Source organism: Accipiter gentilis, chromosome 14 (assembly GCF_929443795.1).
Source record: "Accipiter gentilis chromosome 14, bAccGen1.1, whole genome shotgun sequence".
NCBI lineage: Eukaryota > Metazoa > Chordata > Aves > Accipitriformes > Accipitridae > Astur > Astur gentilis.
In genome coordinates, this window is record NC_064893.1 from 27,779,914 (window position 1) to 27,801,249 (window position 21,336).

Genomic DNA, 21,336 nt, shown 5'->3' on the forward strand with positions numbered 1-21,336 from the left:
GTAACTAATCATAAAAATCAATAGGACTTACTGTAATTACTCTAACTGTAGTAATTATTAATTAGAGCAGTAAAACCAGTAGTCCTTATAACTTAAAAGAAGTTAGAGAATTGTATTTGACAGTTAAAATTTCTCTGACTCTTAAATGTACTATAAACACTAACTTTCCTAAATAATACAAGTGTGCTTTATTGAAGACCTAATTAAAATTGAAGTCATGGGTGTGTTTTGGACCTAGTGCTACATGTATGATCACAGTCCTACATGGAAACCCTTGCAAGAAGGCTGTTTGAAGGGGAAAGAGAGAGGATGGAAACAGCTACCACCCGCACTCTAAAAATAGCTTAAGGTGACAGAAAGTTATGCATTCCCAGAAAAGGGGTGGTCCTGCACACTTTTCTGACACCAGCACACACTGCTGCTGCTTTTGTCAACTCTTAATGATTGTGCAGCTCTACATCTGTCCAGCTAATTCATCTGACCAAAACTAAGAGAAGAGAAAAGATTAGTTTCTAATTAGATCTGCACGCTGATCCAACTCACCCTACAGCTGTAGAGTTGCTAGAGGAAGAAAACAGGGAAGAAAATTATGCCCAGGACATGGGGAAAAAGACGGGACAGGAAGCATGATCCAGCTGTGAAACCACACCCCCAAATTTGCAGGAACTTAATAATCTAACAACAAGGCAAAAAGTAAGGGATCTACTTCTGCCACTATTATCCATGCTGATGTAAAACTAAAGGAAGTCTTCTGAAGACAATAACATTATACCTATTGCAAACCACTAGGAAAAGAGAACAGAGCTAATAACATTAAATAATTACTAGAAATATGGGGCATAAAATCCCAAGCTTTTTTAGCACAAAACTGTATTTTAGCATCATGAATTCTATTAGAAACAAATGTGTTTGCAGAAAGAAGATTTAGTAATGTTCCTTGCGTTAAAAAAATCATTGCCTTTCATATGCTCACCTCAGGAAAGTACAAAGAGATTGAAGTTCATGCAGCTCTCAATTCTATAGAGCTACTGAGGAATAAATTTGCTTCAGATCAGTATGCAAATCTATGAGTGAATCTGGAAGAAAAATGAAACGCAAAGTGAAACAAACCTATCTACTTTTTCGTAAATTACTCTGAAATTAGCTAATTTTTTCTTCATTCTGTTATTATACATATGTAATAAAACAGGTGAAGGTTCCCTATAACTTTCACACTTTAGCGATGTTAATTAGGTCACACAGTAGAAATTGCAACAAGAAAAGCGAGTACAGAAGGCTTCAACAGCTTTCAATCAGCACCTTTTCTAGCTTTCTAACTGGACGTAGTTACACACTTTGAACTGGTCAGTTACAACCAGTGAAAACAGGGAAGACCAGAGTCTGTTCGTGCATTATTTGTCCATAATGTTGAGAATCATTTCACAAGTCATTTCTGTTTTCTGTTCTCTCTTCTCTCGGAGTTGCTGTTTCTACTCCATCTAAAACAGGAACAATCTCACTGGCACAATGTTCATTTTTCACAGTGGAGACATCTTGGAACGATTCCAAGTCAACTTTGCAAAAAAAATTAAATATTGTGGTGATTAACCAGAAAGACAAGTAAATATTTCAATAAACTTAACAAACAGGCAATTTAATTTAGTGGAGAAAATACTGCCAATATATAACAACAGTGTATCTTTTATCTTACAGTTTATTTGGAGAATGAATATATTTTATGTTGAATATTACATTACGAGCCATGTTAGTGAGTAGTATGCATGGTATTCTTATCACAGGAAAACTAAGCATTATTTAACTGGAAATTCAATTCTCATATACATGCACTTTCTTTTTTAATCATTAGGGACAACAAATCATTGACAGCACCAGTTGCACAAGTAATGTTTTGTAAAGCCACATACAGGATCCCACAGGCCCTTCCAAGTTGTGCAAGAAGTGGACAGTGATATACACTCGCAAGTGTCAACTCTGGGGAAAAGCCTTCTGGAACCAGCACAGAAATTTCTTATATTTGTGTGAGTCAGTTAAGGGACTATTTCCATGAACAACATCTAAAGAAATGTTATCTTAGCTCTAGAAAATCAAGCTTCCAGATGAAGGTATCTGCAAGAAACTGAAAAGAAATTGTTTGCACGTAGCAAAACATTAATAAACTGCAAAATCTAATTATTGCAAAAACATAAACACTGCAGCTGTAACATTTCTCTCTAACCATACCATTACAGCCTTACCAGTGAAAACAGAAGTGTCAATGCTAATGTAAACTCAGCTGCTGATATATATTCATTAGATTCAGAAAAGCTCCAACATTTCTTCTTTTCACTATGTCAAATTTTATCAGTGTCACTGGCCACAAATCAGTGTAGACACAATTTGTAGATACCAAAATATAAGGGTTTAGGACACCTAGGCCTTAGATGTATTCTTGTCCCTTACTCCATAAAAATCACCTGAAGAATCCTATCAAGGAGACTACTATGGCTTTCAAACAGCATCTAGGAAGCAGAGGGGCAAAAAAAGACAGGATATTCTGGTGAGGCAAAGCTATTTTTTTTGGCCCTGGTGGCCCTGAAGGTGACCTCAGAAACAAATGACCAGCTCTCACCCTGCAACAATGCAGAGATTCAGCCTTAGATCAAACAGACAAAGGGAAGGCAGGGTGCATGAGGTTACAGGGTTCCTGCCCACGGCCTGACCTAACTGAATATTGCACATTGTGCTTTGTCTAATTCAACAGAAATGCACATAAAGGAAGACACCTCCTTTGGGTCAAATTTAGACTGTAAGGTGAAACTACTAGAATATTACTACCTATGTGGTAACAGGCTAAGGTTTATTTGAGAGAATAAAAAAAAATACTCCATACGTTTTGAGAGTTGCAAATAAGATAAAACATAAATGATTGTATCAGGAATGTACTAGCATAACCCAGATAGAAAAGGCACTTCACTTTTTGCTGTGGAGTTCTTGCTGACAAGACATAACTGACCAATTAGTCTACCATTTTGGTCTGCCAAAACCTGAACTTACTCACTTCCTGGGAATCTTAACGTAGTGAGAATAGATGAGGAAGCAGAAGAGACAAGGAAAGAGATAAACTATGGACCATCTTTTGGTTTATATTGAAGTTTAGAGAATAAACGCTCAGTGCTCAAGAGCTATCCACAATGAGTAACTTCAAGTAATTACAAGTGAGTTTCTGATTGCACAGACATGCTGAACCAAGAGCTTTATAAACTGGCCTGATCACCTCTGCAGTATGACAGAAGAATGATCAGTAAATCAGTAGCATTTTTATTATTATCTGATCACTATCTGGTCTAAGTACGAGAGAATGAAGATGAACAATTTATTAGGATGTGCTAGATCTTTTGTGATTAACATGCAGTCTGAGTTCTGAAATTGAAAAGTTTTCAATCTGGTCTGTATTAAAGCAGTACATTATAAATCATGAGCTCTTAAGAAAACTTTCTGTGGCTCAACTCAGTAATGATGTATTTCATCTTCCTTTATAAAGGCAAAGGGAATTTGTAAAAGGGAAAAGAAAACCCCATTTGTAAGCATTGCTAAGCAGGGAGTTTAGGAAGACGTTTGCAGGAGCAAGGGAATAGAAGTCCCAGAACTGGTACCTGAGCAATGACCCAACGCAGATGACAAAAATTTCTGACACACAGTAAAGACTATTCTGAAGTATTTGTCCATTATTAGCACTTAAATTAGCTTCATTGTGAAACAGTAATTAAACAGCAGGGGAGATTTACTGCCTTAGCCTTTCAGTCTTGATTCTAATTTACATGATTAAATTCTAACTTATTCGCTGATTACCTTCTTGCTTAACACGCTTTGGGTTCTCATGAGTTTTATTTTTGCCCTTGCTTCTTTTTCTGGGTGTAGCAGTTTTTGCCCTCACCAATCCACAACTTTCAGCATGCTTATGCATATTATTATGTTAGCATAATTAAGCATAAATAGATGAATCAAATATTAATGTATGTAAGCAATTTAACACACACACAAAAAACAAATATGGTTCTGACAGACACATTTTGGAACACTAAGTGAAAGGCTGACTTAGTTAACAACCTCCATAAAACTCCTGAAGATTTTCCAGAATACATATTAAAATCCTGCTTTAAAGGAACATTGCCATTTGGTGGGTATAAAATCAAATTTATCATTTTCTGGTTCCTGGATAAGAAATAAAGTTTTACATGTAAAATTTGTATGTGGAAAAAAGCTTACATTTACTTTAGTGTGCACTAAAGTGTGCACAGTTAACCCAAAACCAGATACATGTTCTCACTGCATATAGTTTTGAAGTAATGAATAATAATTTCTTACTCTTCTTGCTGAACTGGTCCTAGCACCCCTTCACTTCAATTATCTTTCCAAGTTCTTTAATTTGCCTTAAAATTCATACCTCCACATTGCCTTTTTATTTGTTTTAAAAAGACTACTGTACTAAACATTAGTACCTTCAATATTGGATTGTACAAACCAGTACCAACCCTGAAAATACGGTGTGGCAGGTATTTTCTACCTAAAGGGGACTACTGTAAAGTTCTTTATTAGTCAGTCAATGTAAGGTTTCAGAAAGAAAACAAACAAGTTGTGCTGGCTTAGCATTAAGGAGTTAACAGTCCAGCCAGTACACTGCTTTTTACTCTCAGTCCTTTGTGACACTATGATCTGCAACACTTAGCTAAAGATATCTCCACTGAGATTCCTTAAAAGGAAGTATCTTACCCAGAGTGAATAGCCCTTACCACATTTAAGGCATTCATAAACTCTAGGCTTTAATATTAGAGTCATGGTTCTTCCTAAAGGGAAGAGTGAGAAGCTGCTTCCGTTGAAAGCTTTTGCTGCAGCACGAGCAAGTGAAGGGCTTCTCACCAGAATGGGTTCGTTTATGTACAATTAAGCGTCGCTCCTGAAACAAGGAAAAAATCTGTAATGTAACTATCCAGCTCTGTGACACGTTCAAAAAACCACACAGGCACACAGAAAAGGGCAAGGATGTTGCACAGACTCCTTGATCATCCTCCACTGTAGGCAGCTGCTGAGGAACACACTGGGATACTGCCCACTGACTTGCGAGAAGGTCAGAGGTTTTCCTCCTAACCTTGTTAAGGTTAGCAGAGAAAATAATCAGAATGGAGCAATGGTACATTCCAACATACCAAGGCCAAAGCAATGCTATCCTAACTGTATTCTTTAAAATAAAATTTTCAGTTCAGACTGAATTTATTCTGTGACACCACTGAAAAATCACATTTAAGGCGCGAATATTTTATTTTGTTCTCATCACAATATCACCGAAAGTGATTGCTTTTACTTTATACATCTAAGCAGTTCATGTACAAAAGATTTATCGGGAAGATACCCTCAGAGTTTCCAGCATTTCAATTTTACTAGTTATTTGTGAACCATTTATCTTGCAAATAAATATAACTACACTGTTTTAATTAGATCTCAGTCACAAAAGTTTTTATCTTCTTAAGGTAAATATAACCCCAAAGCCAACACTACCTTGCCAAACCATCACTTGAGTAAGCAATAATTTTTCGGTGACTGTAAATACCTGCTTACATGCGTAGCTGCACTGATCACATTTGAACGTTTTTTCATTTCTATGAGTCTTCTTGTGCTAAGTAAAAGCATAGCGCTCACGAAAAACAGCTTCACAGTAACTGCATTTAATTGCCGCTGCCATGTTGGAATGCAGATTTCGCAAGTGTATACCTGAACAGTTATTAAAAGCAACTAATTTTAGTGGTAAATTTTTCATTTCCACAATTTTGAACAGGAGTTAGACTGTGCGTAGCCCTCAGTAATTCATATATCATAGAGGAAAACACAAAAAAGAACCTTCTGTGTCCTCTGCAGTAGGGGTAAAATCGCCAAATAGACATTTTTTCAAATTAGTTTAAGATAACTAAAGTTGCAGCAAGATGTTGTAACTTTCCAGCGAAATTAAGGAGTTATAAGCCTAAGTCTTACTGATTTCAGTGGAAATCATTTAACAAATCAAATCCTTTCAAAAATTCTGGTAACTGCCTGCCTTTGTCTATACACAAAAATTAATTTGAAAATGCTACTCAAAGTAGTATTTACAATATTAAAATTAAAATTGCAAAAATAAATGAACAAAGAAATTGTATGTAACTAACAATTCCACTTCTAGCTTCAAATATTTAATAGACTTCAATGGGATCTTTACTTGAAAATATAAATAGATGCTAAATGTATCTTTCTATGTCTAAATATTTTTTTAATACAGCTTTTTCATATCTTTCTGGAAACTTAAAATTTTATATAGGTTTTATTGGTAATTGAGCTATATTAACTCAAATACAGTAAATATGCTATATTTCTAATGGTATACTTCTAATACACTGATTTATTAATAAAACTCTCATTTGTACAAAAACATTTTCTTCCTAGAAAAGAAGATGAGTTGACATATGAAATGTATGGATAGGAACAACTTTACTGGTACTTAAAGCAAGTACTGTTGCAAAGAAGAGTAGTTAAAAAATTTAGTATATAAAATTCCCAGAAAATCATGACAGCTTGTATTCCAAGAATTGTGGTTTGTACAAGGAAAAATTTTAATTTATGTTTTCAGTTACAATTACAATTTTAATTTATATTTTCAGTATCAACCTGTATATCAGTACTGTTTGATACTGATGGCAAAGCAAAACATTCCACTTTCTGCATACAGAATGAAGATGAACTTATGCAGTGGTTTGTTCTTTGCATTCTGGGGAAAGACCCCAACTAGCAAAGAGACATTTGAGTTTATTGTATCACCTTTAATGTTTCATGAATGTTATATAGCCCGAAAATAATCTTTAACATTGATGTAATAGAATTTAGAATTCTAAGAGTTTTGAATGCTTGAAGCATAGTAAAACCATTGTCTGCTGGACTGATGAACTCTGACTGAAGAGTTAAATTGCACTTTACTAACTAATGCAATTACATGTATTTCTTTAAATTACAGGGAAAATGCGCTCAGCAACTAAACACGCAGTACAATTTTAGATTAAGAGGTAAAAGCTGATTTGGTATATGCAAAAAAACATATATATCAAAACATTAAATCTATTTAGTTTCTCATATAGCTAGATGCATATACACATTTTAACTAGAGCTGAAAAAGAAACAGAATGGAAGAACTAAAATGGCTTTATACAGAGCTAACTGGTCTCTGTGGCTTTGAGAAAAAACTTTTCAATACAACCTGGACATGTATTTTTGTGAGGTATCTTCTTACTGAAAAACAGAAGATCACAATGCCACAGGTGTTAAGCAAAAAAAAACCCCAACTGAATGTTTGCTACTTTGCATTTTAAACAAATTAAAACATCAACCACAAGATGTCACCACATCTCCTTGCAGGAGGAACTTACCTGTAAAACAATGAATATATTTTCCATAGAAATATTCTGTAATGATATAAAGTCATATATAACCTATTTCGTATCATTGTAAGCAGTGAAAATTAGAGATTTAACCTCTAATTATCTCTCTACATTTAATTTTCAGTTTTTTCCTTTAAACTCACCCAAGTCACTTTTTCGTGCAATAAAGGTACTACAATGTGGACACTGGTATTTTGGCACATTTTCTCCATGCTTCTGTAAAATATGGATTTTCATGGTACCACTTTGAGTGAATTTGGCCTGGCAAACATAACATTCATAGGGTTTTTCACCTATTAAAAACATATTAAAATAACATATGCTTAGAAACTCTACATACAAATGCAAAATTCCCACAGATCTCAACATCCATGTTCTAACAGCAACAGTCTCCAGACCAACCAAAATGTTACTATTAGCTGACAATAAACAAAAGGCTAAACAAGTTTACATAGCTGATTACAATGCAAAAACTCGGCTTCCAGAATCTGCGAGTCAAACTGATGAAGCATAAAGCCATTAATATAATTCTAGACTATTAATCAGGAATTATTTTAGTTATATTCTATTCTGTCTTGAATATTTAATGTACAAAAATGCAGAATTATCCTCAAATGTGCAAGGAAAGAAAGTTAACATCTGTAACAACATCATGGTAAAAGTGATTCAACACCAGTCATTGATAATGGTGGAAGAGAAAGCAGTAAATTATTTTCTTGCCTTTCTTCCCCAGAAAGTCAGGAGGTGTGAATATCATCAAAAATTACATCAACATTGGCAATTGACACAGTCTAATAAGAGAGAAACAGCTAGTATTGAGCACCCAACATGCACACAGATTTTGAACCAACTCCAGACTGGTTCTGTGGACTAAGTCTCTTGGACTCTTCTGGTTGGACTCTCATTAAAAAAGAATTCAGTTTAATTGCACCAAACTGCCTCAAGATATGAACCAAAGCATGGTAAATGGGGGTATTTGGAAGATTTGATTCAAACCACATTCTCACACTCTGATTCAGACTAAAACACTAATCATAACCTACATTACATATCATAATTGAGCCAAGTTAAACCCTGAAGTATATGACGGATATTAACTGCCTTCCCAGAAGGCATGCACATTACAGAGCCATGGTTGGAATGCGCTGCTTTCAATGTTAAAACAATCTAATTCTTTCCTGACCAAATTAGTTACTAGCAATTTGGGGCCACAACGACGTCCATGTTTTGAACAGACATTTTAAACTCTCCCATCAGATACATCTCCATATAAAATTAACTAATTGTGAAATAAAAGTGACAACTTGATGCACAGAAAACAAGACCACATAAATGAAATATTTTTCTAAAATAAAAAGAGTTTAGGAAGAACAGCAAGACTGTAAATACTAGCACTGTACAGCTAGACTTCCAATGGCAAAATCAAGAAAATTTAAAGAGAACATGTTTTTCAGGCACATTTTTACTCAGAATCACAAATTTTAAAAGTGCTAATTTAGAGGCTGAAATTAGATCACTCTAACCCTATGAATGTTAAGGGCCTAAGGACATAAACTTGATCATTACATCAGAGTCCTACCTGAATGAGTTATCATGTGCCTTTTCAGTTTATATGCATCCTTGCTAGCATAACTGCAAAGGTCACAGGCATAAGGACGCTCTCCTGTATGTGAGCGAATATGTCGTTTCATTTTGCTTGCCTAGTATAAAACCAAGAAATTTGCTGCAGTAACATTTACATTAGAGACATAATCAATTAAAATATAAGCAATTTTACAAATTACATCTATTGCAATTTTAAGTATTGCATCAATTCCTGAATTAGTACTCTTCCCACCCCCCACACCATTTTTTCTGTACAATCAGCCTGTTCTGGTTTTAGGTAACATTTCCATACTTTTTCCCCAGATGATCTTACTTTCATGTTAGTGTCAACATAAGCAAAAGGAGTAATTTTATAGTAAGAACATAAAAGCTAGAATTTTTAAATCAGCTGAAGGGGCTACCTAATTCCTTCAGGTTACTTGGATATGCCAAACATAAAATTCTTTAAAAAGACTCAGGAAAATAAATGAAAGACCAAACTTATTAACCAAAGTCTTTATTCACCTTCAAGTCCCAATGAAGCAGTGAAAACTGCAAAAGTGTAATTCATTCTACTTTTTATACTGTTCTTGTGACATGTTCTACATAAATATTGTAGGTATGTAAGCTAAGTTACCTAATGTTCAATTCCTCCATTTATAAACATACTTAATGAATTCACTGCTAGATCCATTCAAATCTACAACACTATTCACTTAAATAAAATTAAACATGATTGCCAATCTTTGCTATACAAAAGTCAAATCATATGCATGGTATTAGTAGGGGGCTCCTTCAGCAATCCTCATTCAGGTAAAACTTACAGCAATATTAGTGAGAGTTCTGCAACAGCAATGACTACCGAATACTTCCTTATAAAAACAAGGGAAAGAATAGGATACTTTAATATAAACTGACAAGGTTTTTAAAGATGCAAAGTATCCAAAATCTGATTAATAAGATAAGGTGTGTGGAATAAAGTTCAGGCTTGCTTACAGCTTTAGATCTGGACACAGCACATAAAAAATGTAGATATTGAATATCCATTAAACTGTGACAGTGATTCAATCATAGGTGACTGTGACAGTGATTCAATCACAGGTGCATAACTGAAAGCCTATTTTGTCCAAGTGAACCCTTAGGCAGTCTCTAATTTTTTTATTTCTAGATTAAGAAAATTTCAATCCTGTAAAAAACCCAATCATTATCAATACACGAGCTTTATTTTAGACATTAGCCAGTCTTGTCCTACAGTTTATGGAATTAAGTATAAAGGAGGACCAAGTATACTTTTGTAGGATCAAATTCACACAAACAGATTGTCAAGCAGTAATTTTAGTATAATAAAAAAGGAAACGCCCTTAAAATGTAACTAGTTTCAAAAAGCTAAATAATTGTACAAATACTAATTTGAAGCAAGTAATTTATAAATACTACTACATGGACAAAGGACAGACTCAAGGAATTCAGATTACTTGTTCCTTTTTTGAGGGGCAATGGGGATGAAAAGATGTGCATACAAATGAAATGCATGTCACCATAAAGTTTTAGTAATCAGCTATCTTGCAGTAATACCTCAGTAACACAGCAGACAAATTCAACCCATCAGTGTGGTCGAAGGCCATTAGCAGAGACTGGTGGTCTTTGCTTCGATGTTATTATATGTGGGCCACTGATTTCTGGGATCCAGCAGATCTCCCTACCTTTAGGGTCTCTACAGTCCTCTTTCACAGTATTTAAGTATTACAGGAACGGCAAGTTTGGCCATTCCTCCTAATTCAGAAAACACATATACATCCGCATCACAAGACAAGTATTAATACTGTAGCTTGACGTCTGCAACTACCTCTGTAACGTACTGAGTTGATCTCATATAGAAATCTGACAGTAACCAAGGATGGCATAGACAGTATGATATATGCACAGGTAGGTCCCAATTTAGCAGAAAATTTGCAAGGTTAAAAATCTGTGCAAAAAATGTTATTAACTTGACAGTACATTAAAATCTTAGTATATGAAAGCCTACAAACTCTCCCAAAAGATTCAGTAAGGCTGTACTTACTTCTACACTAGAATATTTACACACTGAACACTTGAAAGGTTTTTCTAAAGTGTGCTTGTAACGCCTGTGTTGTGAAAGCTCACCACTGGTCACAAATGCCATATCACAGTCATTGCATTTATAGGGTCTGGTCCCTGTAAGAATATACTGTTTCTTAGAATTTTGTTTAACAACACAACGGTATGATTTGTCTCCCTTAAATCAGCATGCACAATTTTTTAATAGAATGTCTTCTGAGACTCTGAGGTTTTGTATACAATAAATGTACATCAGAAGTTTATTATAAACACGATTTATCAATTTGCTTCACATGGTTATATAGCAAATGAAAACATCACAAAAAATCTATTATGCACATAAGAATCAGACACAAGTGAAGTCACTATTCAGTTGACAAAAATTTTTTGAATGGTATTTAACAAAATAAATGAATACACACACACAGAGTTACTAACTACAGAGCATGTATTTTCTGTGTGGAACTCCAAAAAAAATCAGAAAAACTTCTGAGCAGAAAATTATCACAGAATACAGCTCTAAGACCAAGTCATCTGCATGTTAATTCAATTTTGCAGACGACATATAAAATTAAGCATTTTCACACATTAGATACCTGTATGTACATTCACATGGTTATGCAGGAGAGCAGCTGTATGAAAAGCCTTAAGGCAGAGGTGACACACATGACATTTCCCATGAGAATGGGTTTTCACATGACGATTAAGACTTAATATTCTAAGTGAGGTGAACGTGCACAAACCACAGCTGAAAACTACTTTTTCTCCTGTGGGAATAACGACATATTTAGATCGTACAAGCCACAAAATAATGACTTTACTTTTTCAAAAAATAGTACCAATTTCAATATAGTTCCTCTACTTCGGGTAAAACTACTTCATACTTCTACATAAAAGAACTTCAAAATACATTACAAAAAATCAAGCTGTCAGAAATTATTGTATCTATTTAAGACTTAAGTAATTTGCCCACAAAATAGTGCCATGTGTTAGTGACACAGTTTAGAACCTAATCCCAGGAAACCTAACTCCTAGCCTAGCTTTCATCTCCAAGACAGGATGAAACTTCCTCTCTTGATAGTACAATTCAGACATGGTTCATCAAGGCACTCAGAACCTGTGCAGCACACTTCTTGATGACAACTGTATAATTAGTACTAAGTAAGCTTGTTCAGAGATTTGGAAATGGCAGGTTAAGCTATTCTCAGCTTTCTAGTAGTCCTGAATCCATAAAGTGTATGTAAAAAACATCACGATATAAAAGCCTCTTTAAAATTATTAGTTGAATTTGAGGAAAAAAAGATCAATTCCTTGAAGGAGTCATAGAATGAAGCTATGCTTTCTGGATTACATAACATTTCCAAGTTAATGGCACAGCAGTAACGAATTTCTTCTGAGATTAACAAGTTAAGAGTAAATGTGCAACACTTTCAGTTTTGAGGAAGATTTGAAACTGCAAAATGGCAAATACGTCATATTTGAAGAGCCTTTCCAGAACAGTTGTCTTGGCTCCCAAGTGCACACTCTGTAATGATTTTCATGCTGAGACCAAAATGTATTTTATACAATGCTTTATATCACACAGAGATGTGCAGCTAACACTTCACTTCAATAACAGCAAACAAAAACGCTTTATTGTTATTTGTTCATTGTGGATTCATGCCCACACAAAAGAACACTGTTAGCTTTGTTAAAGCTGCTCAAATGTGCTTCCTATAAATGCAGGAACTAAAACAAGGGACATTAACAATTTGTACAATATCCATACTTTAAAAACCTCAGCCAAGATACCTTAATATCAAGATGCTACGACACACGTTTACAGACTCTTCAACATTACTGATGTCATCCAACTTTTACAGTAGACACAGTTTCTAGGGAAACGGTTGCTTATCCATTCCCTTCTAAGTCAGTCCTTAACTTCTGCAACATACTTTTACGCTCCTAAAATCTTAAATCAGCCATTTTCTGTTACTTAGGTTCTGGGAGATACCTTACTGACAGGCATCGATAATTGCCCACCGCCCTCAGCCAGCAACTTGGAACCACTCTAAGCTCATCCATAAACCCCCGAACAAGCACATTTTGAAGCTGAATGAGAGAACTAAGAAAGACCAAGTAAGTTACTAGGTTTATTCACAGGCATTTATACAATATTAACTTTGAAATCTCCCTGGAGGTTTCAAATACTACATATTGTTCAAAAGACCATTAATTTCTAAATGCCATCCAAAAAGTCTCTCCTGAACACATCACAGATGACATCAGGCTGAAGGGTATTAGTCCTTCTTCCAAATTTCCACACAATGTTAGATTTAACCTAACCTAAACTTAACAATTAACATTGTGAATACTTAATACTAAGTTTCAACCTCACTTCAAAATCTAACTTAACGTATGTTATCTAAAAATGAACTACAAATATTATTAACTTTTTACCTTTTTTCCGATGCGGAGCACAAATCTGAAATTTTACATTCTTGGGATTTCTTACAACTGTTTGTTCTGATGGAGTTGCATATTCCTGCTCTTTACCTTCATCACATGAGTGTGACAAATCATCACTAGCTTTGCAGCTCTGACTCTTTGTTTCCCCAAGAGTGAAAAAAAGTTCCTTTCCTCCCCTCTCTTCAGGTGGGGTCAGTTGCTGGACCTTATTTTCAAATGCAATGACATCATTATCTCTATTTAAAAAAGAAAATGTTTTACAACTTCCCTAAATCAAAGGTAGTCGCTAGTGGCAAAACAACTAAGCTATCAACAAGATGCAAGCTACTAATTAAATTTGATTTTCAGCCTTAAATGTGGTGGAAAAAAACTGCAACAAAAAAATTTGCATTTAACATAGAGCAGCCTAACTGGGAAGTGAACAATTACCAAAATTGTGCCCCAGCTCTTCAAAATTTTATACAAAATTTCAGAGCATCATCACTTGTATCCTCACTTTTAAAAAAATATTTTAAATTTAATTTCAGTACATTTGCCTTTTAAAAGAAAACAACAAGAAGAAAGTGTGCTCGCAATTTTTTACCAAACCAATATAGGACTTTTGCAGCCTAATTGTAATGCTTTCTTTGTCATATGGCAATCAACAAGGTTGTGATACTTTTTGCACTAGATAAACTTAAATATGACCATACCTCGGAAATTATCTAGAGTGGCATATGAGTTTTAAAAGAAAAAAAATTATTATAAAACCAATAGTTAGCAGAGGATAAATACCAATGTTTGCATGTCTTTTTAATAAAATGCATTTCAAATGAGACTATATTACACATCCAGCTTTAACGACGACTGCAGTATTGTACTAATGCAGGAGAAGGAAAATTGTCTAATGCTACTTAAGAGACATAGGCTGTCAAACCAAATAGCACAAAACTGGTGAATTGAATTAAAAGCTTGTCTGAATTTCAACAGGTTAGTCATCTAGAAAGGCTGAAGTTTTTAGTTTGCGTTTTTAAACATGGGATGAGATTATAAAAAGCTGTACAAAGGATTAGATACTTCAACAAATTTGAATGCTTAGAAAAAATACTATTGAAGTACAGCGTGATAGTACAAGCTAACAGCTAACGTATCGCCATCTTCACCACATCCAGAACTTGTACCTCAATCAGTAGCATAACTGGTGGTTTCTCTGTTGGCTCACTTTCTGAACTGTTTGCTTGCCCTTTTTCTTGCAGAACGTTAATCTGTGCCAGCCCTACGTCGTAAAAAACACGGATACCTTCCTGCATGCTTACAGCCATGCCTGCCGGCACGTTGTGCAGCACACCCTGCCCCTGCTGCACCGCTGGCTGCAGCACAGCTGCCCCGGCCATGGCTGCCATCGCCACCCCCTTCTGCGGGTGCGCAGTTTTCTGACAGAGTCCCTCCAAGTCCTTTTCCTCTGCCTTCAGACACACTGTCTGTAGTGTCAGCAAGTGTTTTTCACCCTTTTCAGGAGACAGGGACCACTCCGGGGGGACACTTGCCACTGTCTGCATGTCGAGTCCCATACTGTGCTCGCTGGTACTGCTCCTCTCCTTCACCCCAGTTATCCTGTCCCCGTTTTTTTCCGCACTCCTGATTTCGGGGCAAGGTTCCACCAGCTCTAAGGCCGCATACGCTGCTGACTAAACCTTTTCAAAAGGCAAGGTTAAAAACGAGGGCGAATCACAGGCTTTCAGGACAACCCCCTGGCCCTGCCTCACACTCCAGCCCTTGAACCACCTCGCCGGCCTGCTCGCCCGCAGACCTCCCACACACCCACTACCACAGCACGCCTGCCACCCTCTGCGCCCCACTCCCAAAGCCTCCCAGCCGGCCCTCACTCCCTCAAACTCCCCCTGCTCCTCGGCCAGGCGGAGAAAGGGCTCAGCCCCGTCGTCCACCTCGGCACGGGCGGCCCTGCACCCCCCGGGGGAGAGTCGCCCCCTCAGCGGCAGGCGCGGGGGGAAGCCCACTCATGGGCAGAGTCTGCCATGGGGGAGAGCTGGTTCCTCACCTCTTAATTCCCCACGAGGTGCAAGGGCGTGAGGTGGGCGAACCTCCAAAGGCCTGCCCGTGCCCGATGCTCCGTGAAGAGCCCCTCTCCTCTCAGTGAAAGCGCGGCAAATCCACGCCGCTAGGCAGCGAGGCCTCCTGTAAAAGCAGCCTGCCATTTTGTCATGCTTGAGTCCTAGATGAAGATCTCTCGGTCTTAATTGTAGGCCCTTAACCTTCTGCTCCCACTTGGCTGGAGACCACGGGGCTGAGATCAATTGGTTTCCCTGCTTGCAAAATATTTGAAGTACTTCCTATGTTTCTCTCACAGAAACACTTCAGCCTGGGTGCCATGTCGCTGGAGTGCTACTGAAGAGCTGGCTGACTGCTACTGCTGCGGCATCTCTTACCCTGGGAGCTGAAGTATTTCACAAAATTGGCTGAAGTACGTTTGCAGAGGCAGTAGAGCGATATATAAGCATCATTACACTATACTTTAGGCCAGGATTGGTTATTCAATGAGAAGAAGTTTAGACTTAAGAGTTCTCCAAAGGCATTGTAAAAATGTCTTTGAGGTAAATTTGTACGATTTGAGAGACTTAACATTTAATCCTGTGTACCCTTCTAGACTAGCAATTTCCAGCCATCAAACATTTTGTAAGGCCCACTTACTATTAATACCTATTATACATTATTGCAAAGGACTGATTTGGAGCTTTATCTCTAAATATTAGTTCAGCATGTTGCAAAGTACAGTAGAGTGCAAAATTACTATAGCCCAGCGTGGTCCAGATCCTGCTAAACCACGTACTGAACTTTAAACAAAATAAAACCCCTAACCAATTCATGGCTTTCCCCGCCTGTGTAAGTAACCCATTAAAAACTGGCATTTGTGAAATATCCTTAGCACAAAATAGCAGCAAATGCTGCTGGCCTGTTTAGCTGTACTGTTGCATCAGACAAGGTGGTGTTTTGCACAAAGCCAATATTATACGGTGTGTTTCTGGCTACAGTTAACACTGCTGGTTACCCAGGAACCACGTGTCCCCTTTTCCATTGAATTAGGCAGGGATATCATTACTATTTCTGTGGTTTGGGTGCCTGAGCTAGCAGGTGCCATGCAGCACCATTGGAAGAGCCAGTAATTCTGATTACCACAAAGGATGTAGCCATGAAAAGTACATTGGTGGGCCCACTGTAACAAGTTGTGAGCATGAAATATTAAAACCCTCGCATCTTGAAAAACGAATCTCATGACAAGCCTGATTTTAGGTCATTGACCCTACTAGGCCTTATCCTTAGAGCTAGCAAGCTCCTGTAACTCCCATAAATATCCTTGACAACAACTACTCCTATTCACAAATCTGCAGAATCTGAATACTAAATATAATTCTTTTACATTTAATAACTGCAAATTAGTCATAACTATTATGTTACTTGGAACCAACACAAATCCAAAGCAATTATTTAAGGTTGAATAGGTATTCCAGCAATTTAGGGCTGATATTTTAGTTAGATACCACATTATTCATCATCTACAGAATCTGGGGGCTCTCAAAACGAAAGAACAGGATGCAGAATACACAATATAGTCATATAATTATGCTGCTGGTCACTGTAGCCAGAGATTATACTTCTTACACATTTCTGAATCTTTCAAGTTGTTTCATATACTATGCAGTTATGATAGTTGAAGGGCACTGAGGAAAAAAGTTGTTATACCAGTATAACCTCCTTTAGGTCATTTTAATGAGTTTTTCTGCACTTGAACAGTCATCAGCATCCAAGAGCTGTCCTGCCTTGTACTTCTGCATTATTAATACCAGCACCATCCATGCAGCCACAGTTAAAGGTCTGTCATTATTTCCATTATAAACAGATATTTTCAAGGATTTATAACTCAAATGCAGAATAGCCCCGCAGTTCATTTTTGTTGAATTTAAAGGAACCACTTGGATCAGCAATCTACAAACTCAACCACTTTCTAATTACGTTTTGACACAATAGAGGTTAACAATTCCATAATGGACGTTATGGTCTATTGTGTATACAATCTCCAGTTACCAATACTGCCTACTGCATCATCTATCTCTAACTGCAATCAAGCTTCTATCCGCTCCTCTGAAGGGTCTATTTCTTCCTAACAGATCAACAGTCTGCATGAAAAATCTATCATTAAAAGAACAGAGGACCTTTTTTATTTTTTAAGTCATAATTACATTTTGGGGGGTATGAACATGCTCAATATGAATTATTGTTTGTGAGGGCTATTTTATAAGGAACATAAGGAATTCAGTGTAGGCACATTCTCTCGTGCTAAAGTAATATTACATAAAGAAACAAAATTCAGCCACAAAATTGCAGATAAACTGCTGATAAGAATCTACCAGTGCATGAAAGTGAATACATGGACAACTAAAATCCTAAATCAGCAAAGTCAAGTCTACCCTTGGCTGCATTAAGGAAACACAGCAAACTTTGTTCTGATCTGCATTTTCCTCCGAGTATAAACAGCACAGCTGACTTTTTTGATGAGTAAAATATTGGATTGTCTGTTCAGATTACCAGTCTTAAATCTGAATAATGTCTCGTATAATATTTAAGATGCTTAATGCTTGTTAGATGGAGCTGACTTTTTGAAAAGCTCCATTACCATGTAACATAAAGCATATTTGACCTTGAAGGCAGTTCAAAGTCTTCAGCTTCATTCCCTTCCTGTGTTTTAGAAAATCACTTTGGATGTCTGCAGAGGCTGTATAACCAGCCTTTATTGTGTATGCTTTGCACCTCCCTCTTCCTATCATAGGTCCTAAACTACAATCCTCTGATGCCAACAGAAGGATTGCCATCAATTTAAATGGGTTTGGAATTAGGCCTAGAATAGATAACTATCTGAAGAAATAACAGTGTGATTTATTTACACATTTTTGACCTGTCCACAAAACTCAAGAGTAAATCAGGACTGTTGCAGTACACTTGAAGCGGGGGGGGGACGGGACGGGACCAAAGCAAAAAAGCCAAACAAATAAGCCCCAATTTAACCTCCAATGCTCATAATTGTTTCATTTATGATATTCCATCTTGTAGTTGAAAACTACATTCTTCTCTAGAACATGACTCCTGTTAGTCTACGAGAAAACCCAGTCTTTGTTGTGACTTATTTTGACAGCTTTAATATCATTTTCCACCTGGCATCTGGAAAGTTTTCCATTTTCACTTTCCTCCAATGTCTCACTTTTGTTTCCAAGTATATGTCGTATTCACACTGCACCTGTCATAGTGGTATCTATGCGCCTTAACACCAGTCTGAAAACATATACGCCTTTACTTTTGCTCTTACACCAGGGACAATTGCTACCTTCATCACCTGTTTTGCAGTGAGATATTTACCCCTCTTAATAATGACAGCAGTAGATAACCTCCTTCACACCATCACCTATTTCAGAGAAAGCAAGTATACTTTAATCATCTTCTAATTCATGTGGTTCCTTTAAATATTGTTCAGTTTATGAAGTTGGAGCCACTAAATGGTTGAAATCTTTTCGCTGTACTTTCTGGTGCTGTTGTCAACTTGTTCTTTTAGCATCACACTTTCACACAAATGAAGCACTTCTTCAGAGACCACCAAAAACCTTAATTAAAAAACAATGAACGCATGTTAGTTAATGAGTGAAATGGGAAGAAAAAAAAAAAAAAAAAAGAAAAAAAAAAGATTATATTCTTTCGGATGCTGTTCTAAGCAAGTGAAAGTTGCACATTCAGAATTAACTTAGTGCTTCAGTGCTGGCCTGGAAGAGTCTCAGGAGAAATTATACAGTCTGAATTTCAGAAAAGATACTGATCACTTGGAAAGAAGAGTATTATTAAAATATTTTAGCCTTTTTTTTTTTCCTTTTTTGTTTTTCCCCCCAGACATCTGGTTCTGAGATGGGAGCTGCGGTTCATTCTAGCAGACATCATTTAGGATTCAGATCCAATTTGCATTTCTTGTCTACCCAAAAGAACATAATTCTCTGGTCCCCATCTCTACAGTCATATAAAATCTAGACAGACCTCAGACCCAGGAACTTCAGAATATACAGTCCTACTTGTTTCTTTACTTATTCCCCAAAGCAAAAGGAAGATGGGAGCATAGCAAAGCAAAGACAGATGGAAGTCATCCTGGAGGGTATTGATTGACTAAGGTCTAGCCTGGCTATAAATTACCACTTCTCTCTCTCAGTGCAAAGAGGAGGGTGAGGAGAGCTGCAGAGCTCTCTCAGAGGCACAGTGCTTCCTTGGACTGTGCTGTTCATGCACAAGCAGCTAGATGCAGGCTGTGCCTAAGGCATGGGGAAAACCTGGCTTTGCTCACTCTCCAGTGCCAATCTTGACTTTAAGAAGACAAATCATCTCTTTAAATATGAGAAGTTCTTGTAGAAGAACCAAAGCAACTTCTATTAAGTTAAAGGACTTAACGCTTTTAAGTATTGCCTATGCTTTTACAATCCTGCTCCATACTGTTAATGATTATAATTATACAGCATGACAAAAAAACAGGGCATAATAGCATACAGATGTGGAATATATAAAAGGGGAAGTATTTAACATAGGCTTATTGGAGCTGAAAGTACAAGGGATGATTGATTGCTCAGACACAAGTCAGGGAAGTGGTCTAAAAAATATTAACCATAATTGCAATTTATCTATTAACTGTTTCATCTAACATCATGATATATTTAAAAACAATTCTGCCATCCAGTAATGCTCCATTTGCTGCTTGCGGCAAACAGCAGATCTGCGTGCCTGGGTCTGTTTGGAAGAAGGATGTTTACTTGAGAAGCATATTTCTTCTTCCATTTTAAAATACATTAATTAGCACGGTTATACAGTTAACTACACCTCAGTGACTTCCACTGTTTTTACAGAATACTCTTTAATCCAAGAGATGGCAAAGAAAGTTTTAAAGACAACTCCCCTTAGTTAGTTAGTAAAGGTTTCTGCTGCTGTTTGTGCAAGGGTCAAAGAGTTAAAAGTTTAAAAGGCAGAAAGTTTTCCTCTTGTTTTGACTAAACTGGAGGAAACGTGCTTGAGCTGTGCAGAATTTGATTGCCAAACACGCAGACAGTGAGAAAAGATAGTAAAGGTTTAACCCAACTGATGTAAGAAACAAACTCCAAGGATGCCCATGTTTCCTTGCTTTTATCACATTGTTAATCTTTAATCAGGAAAACAGTTCTGAGAACAGCTCTTTGTGCACAGCTAAACGGGCACTATTGCTTGGAAGTTAATAGGATCACCAGAGAATGAGACTATTAAATCATTGTCCTAATAAATCAATGAGCGAGATGTACAACCCAAAGGAGTTCAAATTCTGCTTCCACGTGGATATGCAGTAAGTGCACATTAAACCTTGCAAAATCAGCAGTAAGGAGTTGGTTGGTGGGTTCAGAAGAGCAGTGGCTTCCTGTGCAATTTTTTTCCAGCTCAGGTCACCAATCAGCATGGGCTCTAAAGTTTCTGAGGAGCCCAAATCAAGCTTCTCAATTCAAAAACCCAAAGAAATCAAGAATGGGCTACAAAATTTAAGGGCATATTTAAAGGTGTACATTAGTGTGACTTCACTGACAGCAGGTGATTTAGTCCTTAATATTCATCAGCAGAGATACCTTAATTCTTAGTCTTCCTCCCTGCTAAGTGAGGAATCATCACTTAAAGACCAAAACCAGATAACCCCATGCCTCTCCATCAGGAACTGGTAACAGAAATACAGTATAGCAGGCGTAGTTGTACATCT

At 36.9% G+C, this 21,336-nt stretch overlaps 1 protein-coding gene across 1 annotated transcript; it reads right to left on the reverse strand.

Moving 5' to 3' along the window:
* Positions 1–1,419: 1,419 nt before the first annotated feature.
* On the reverse strand, positions 1,420–14,926 carry CTCFL (CCCTC-binding factor like). The gene is given in 11 exon segments (XM_049817090.1): positions 1,420–1,553; positions 3,829–3,953; positions 4,754–4,803; positions 4,805–4,933; positions 5,585–5,745; positions 7,577–7,726; positions 9,013–9,133; positions 11,080–11,213; positions 11,693–11,863; positions 13,536–13,749; positions 14,705–14,926. Coding segments are annotated over 11 exon segments (1,611 nt in total).
* Between the last annotated feature and the right edge of the window lie 6,410 nt (positions 14,927–21,336).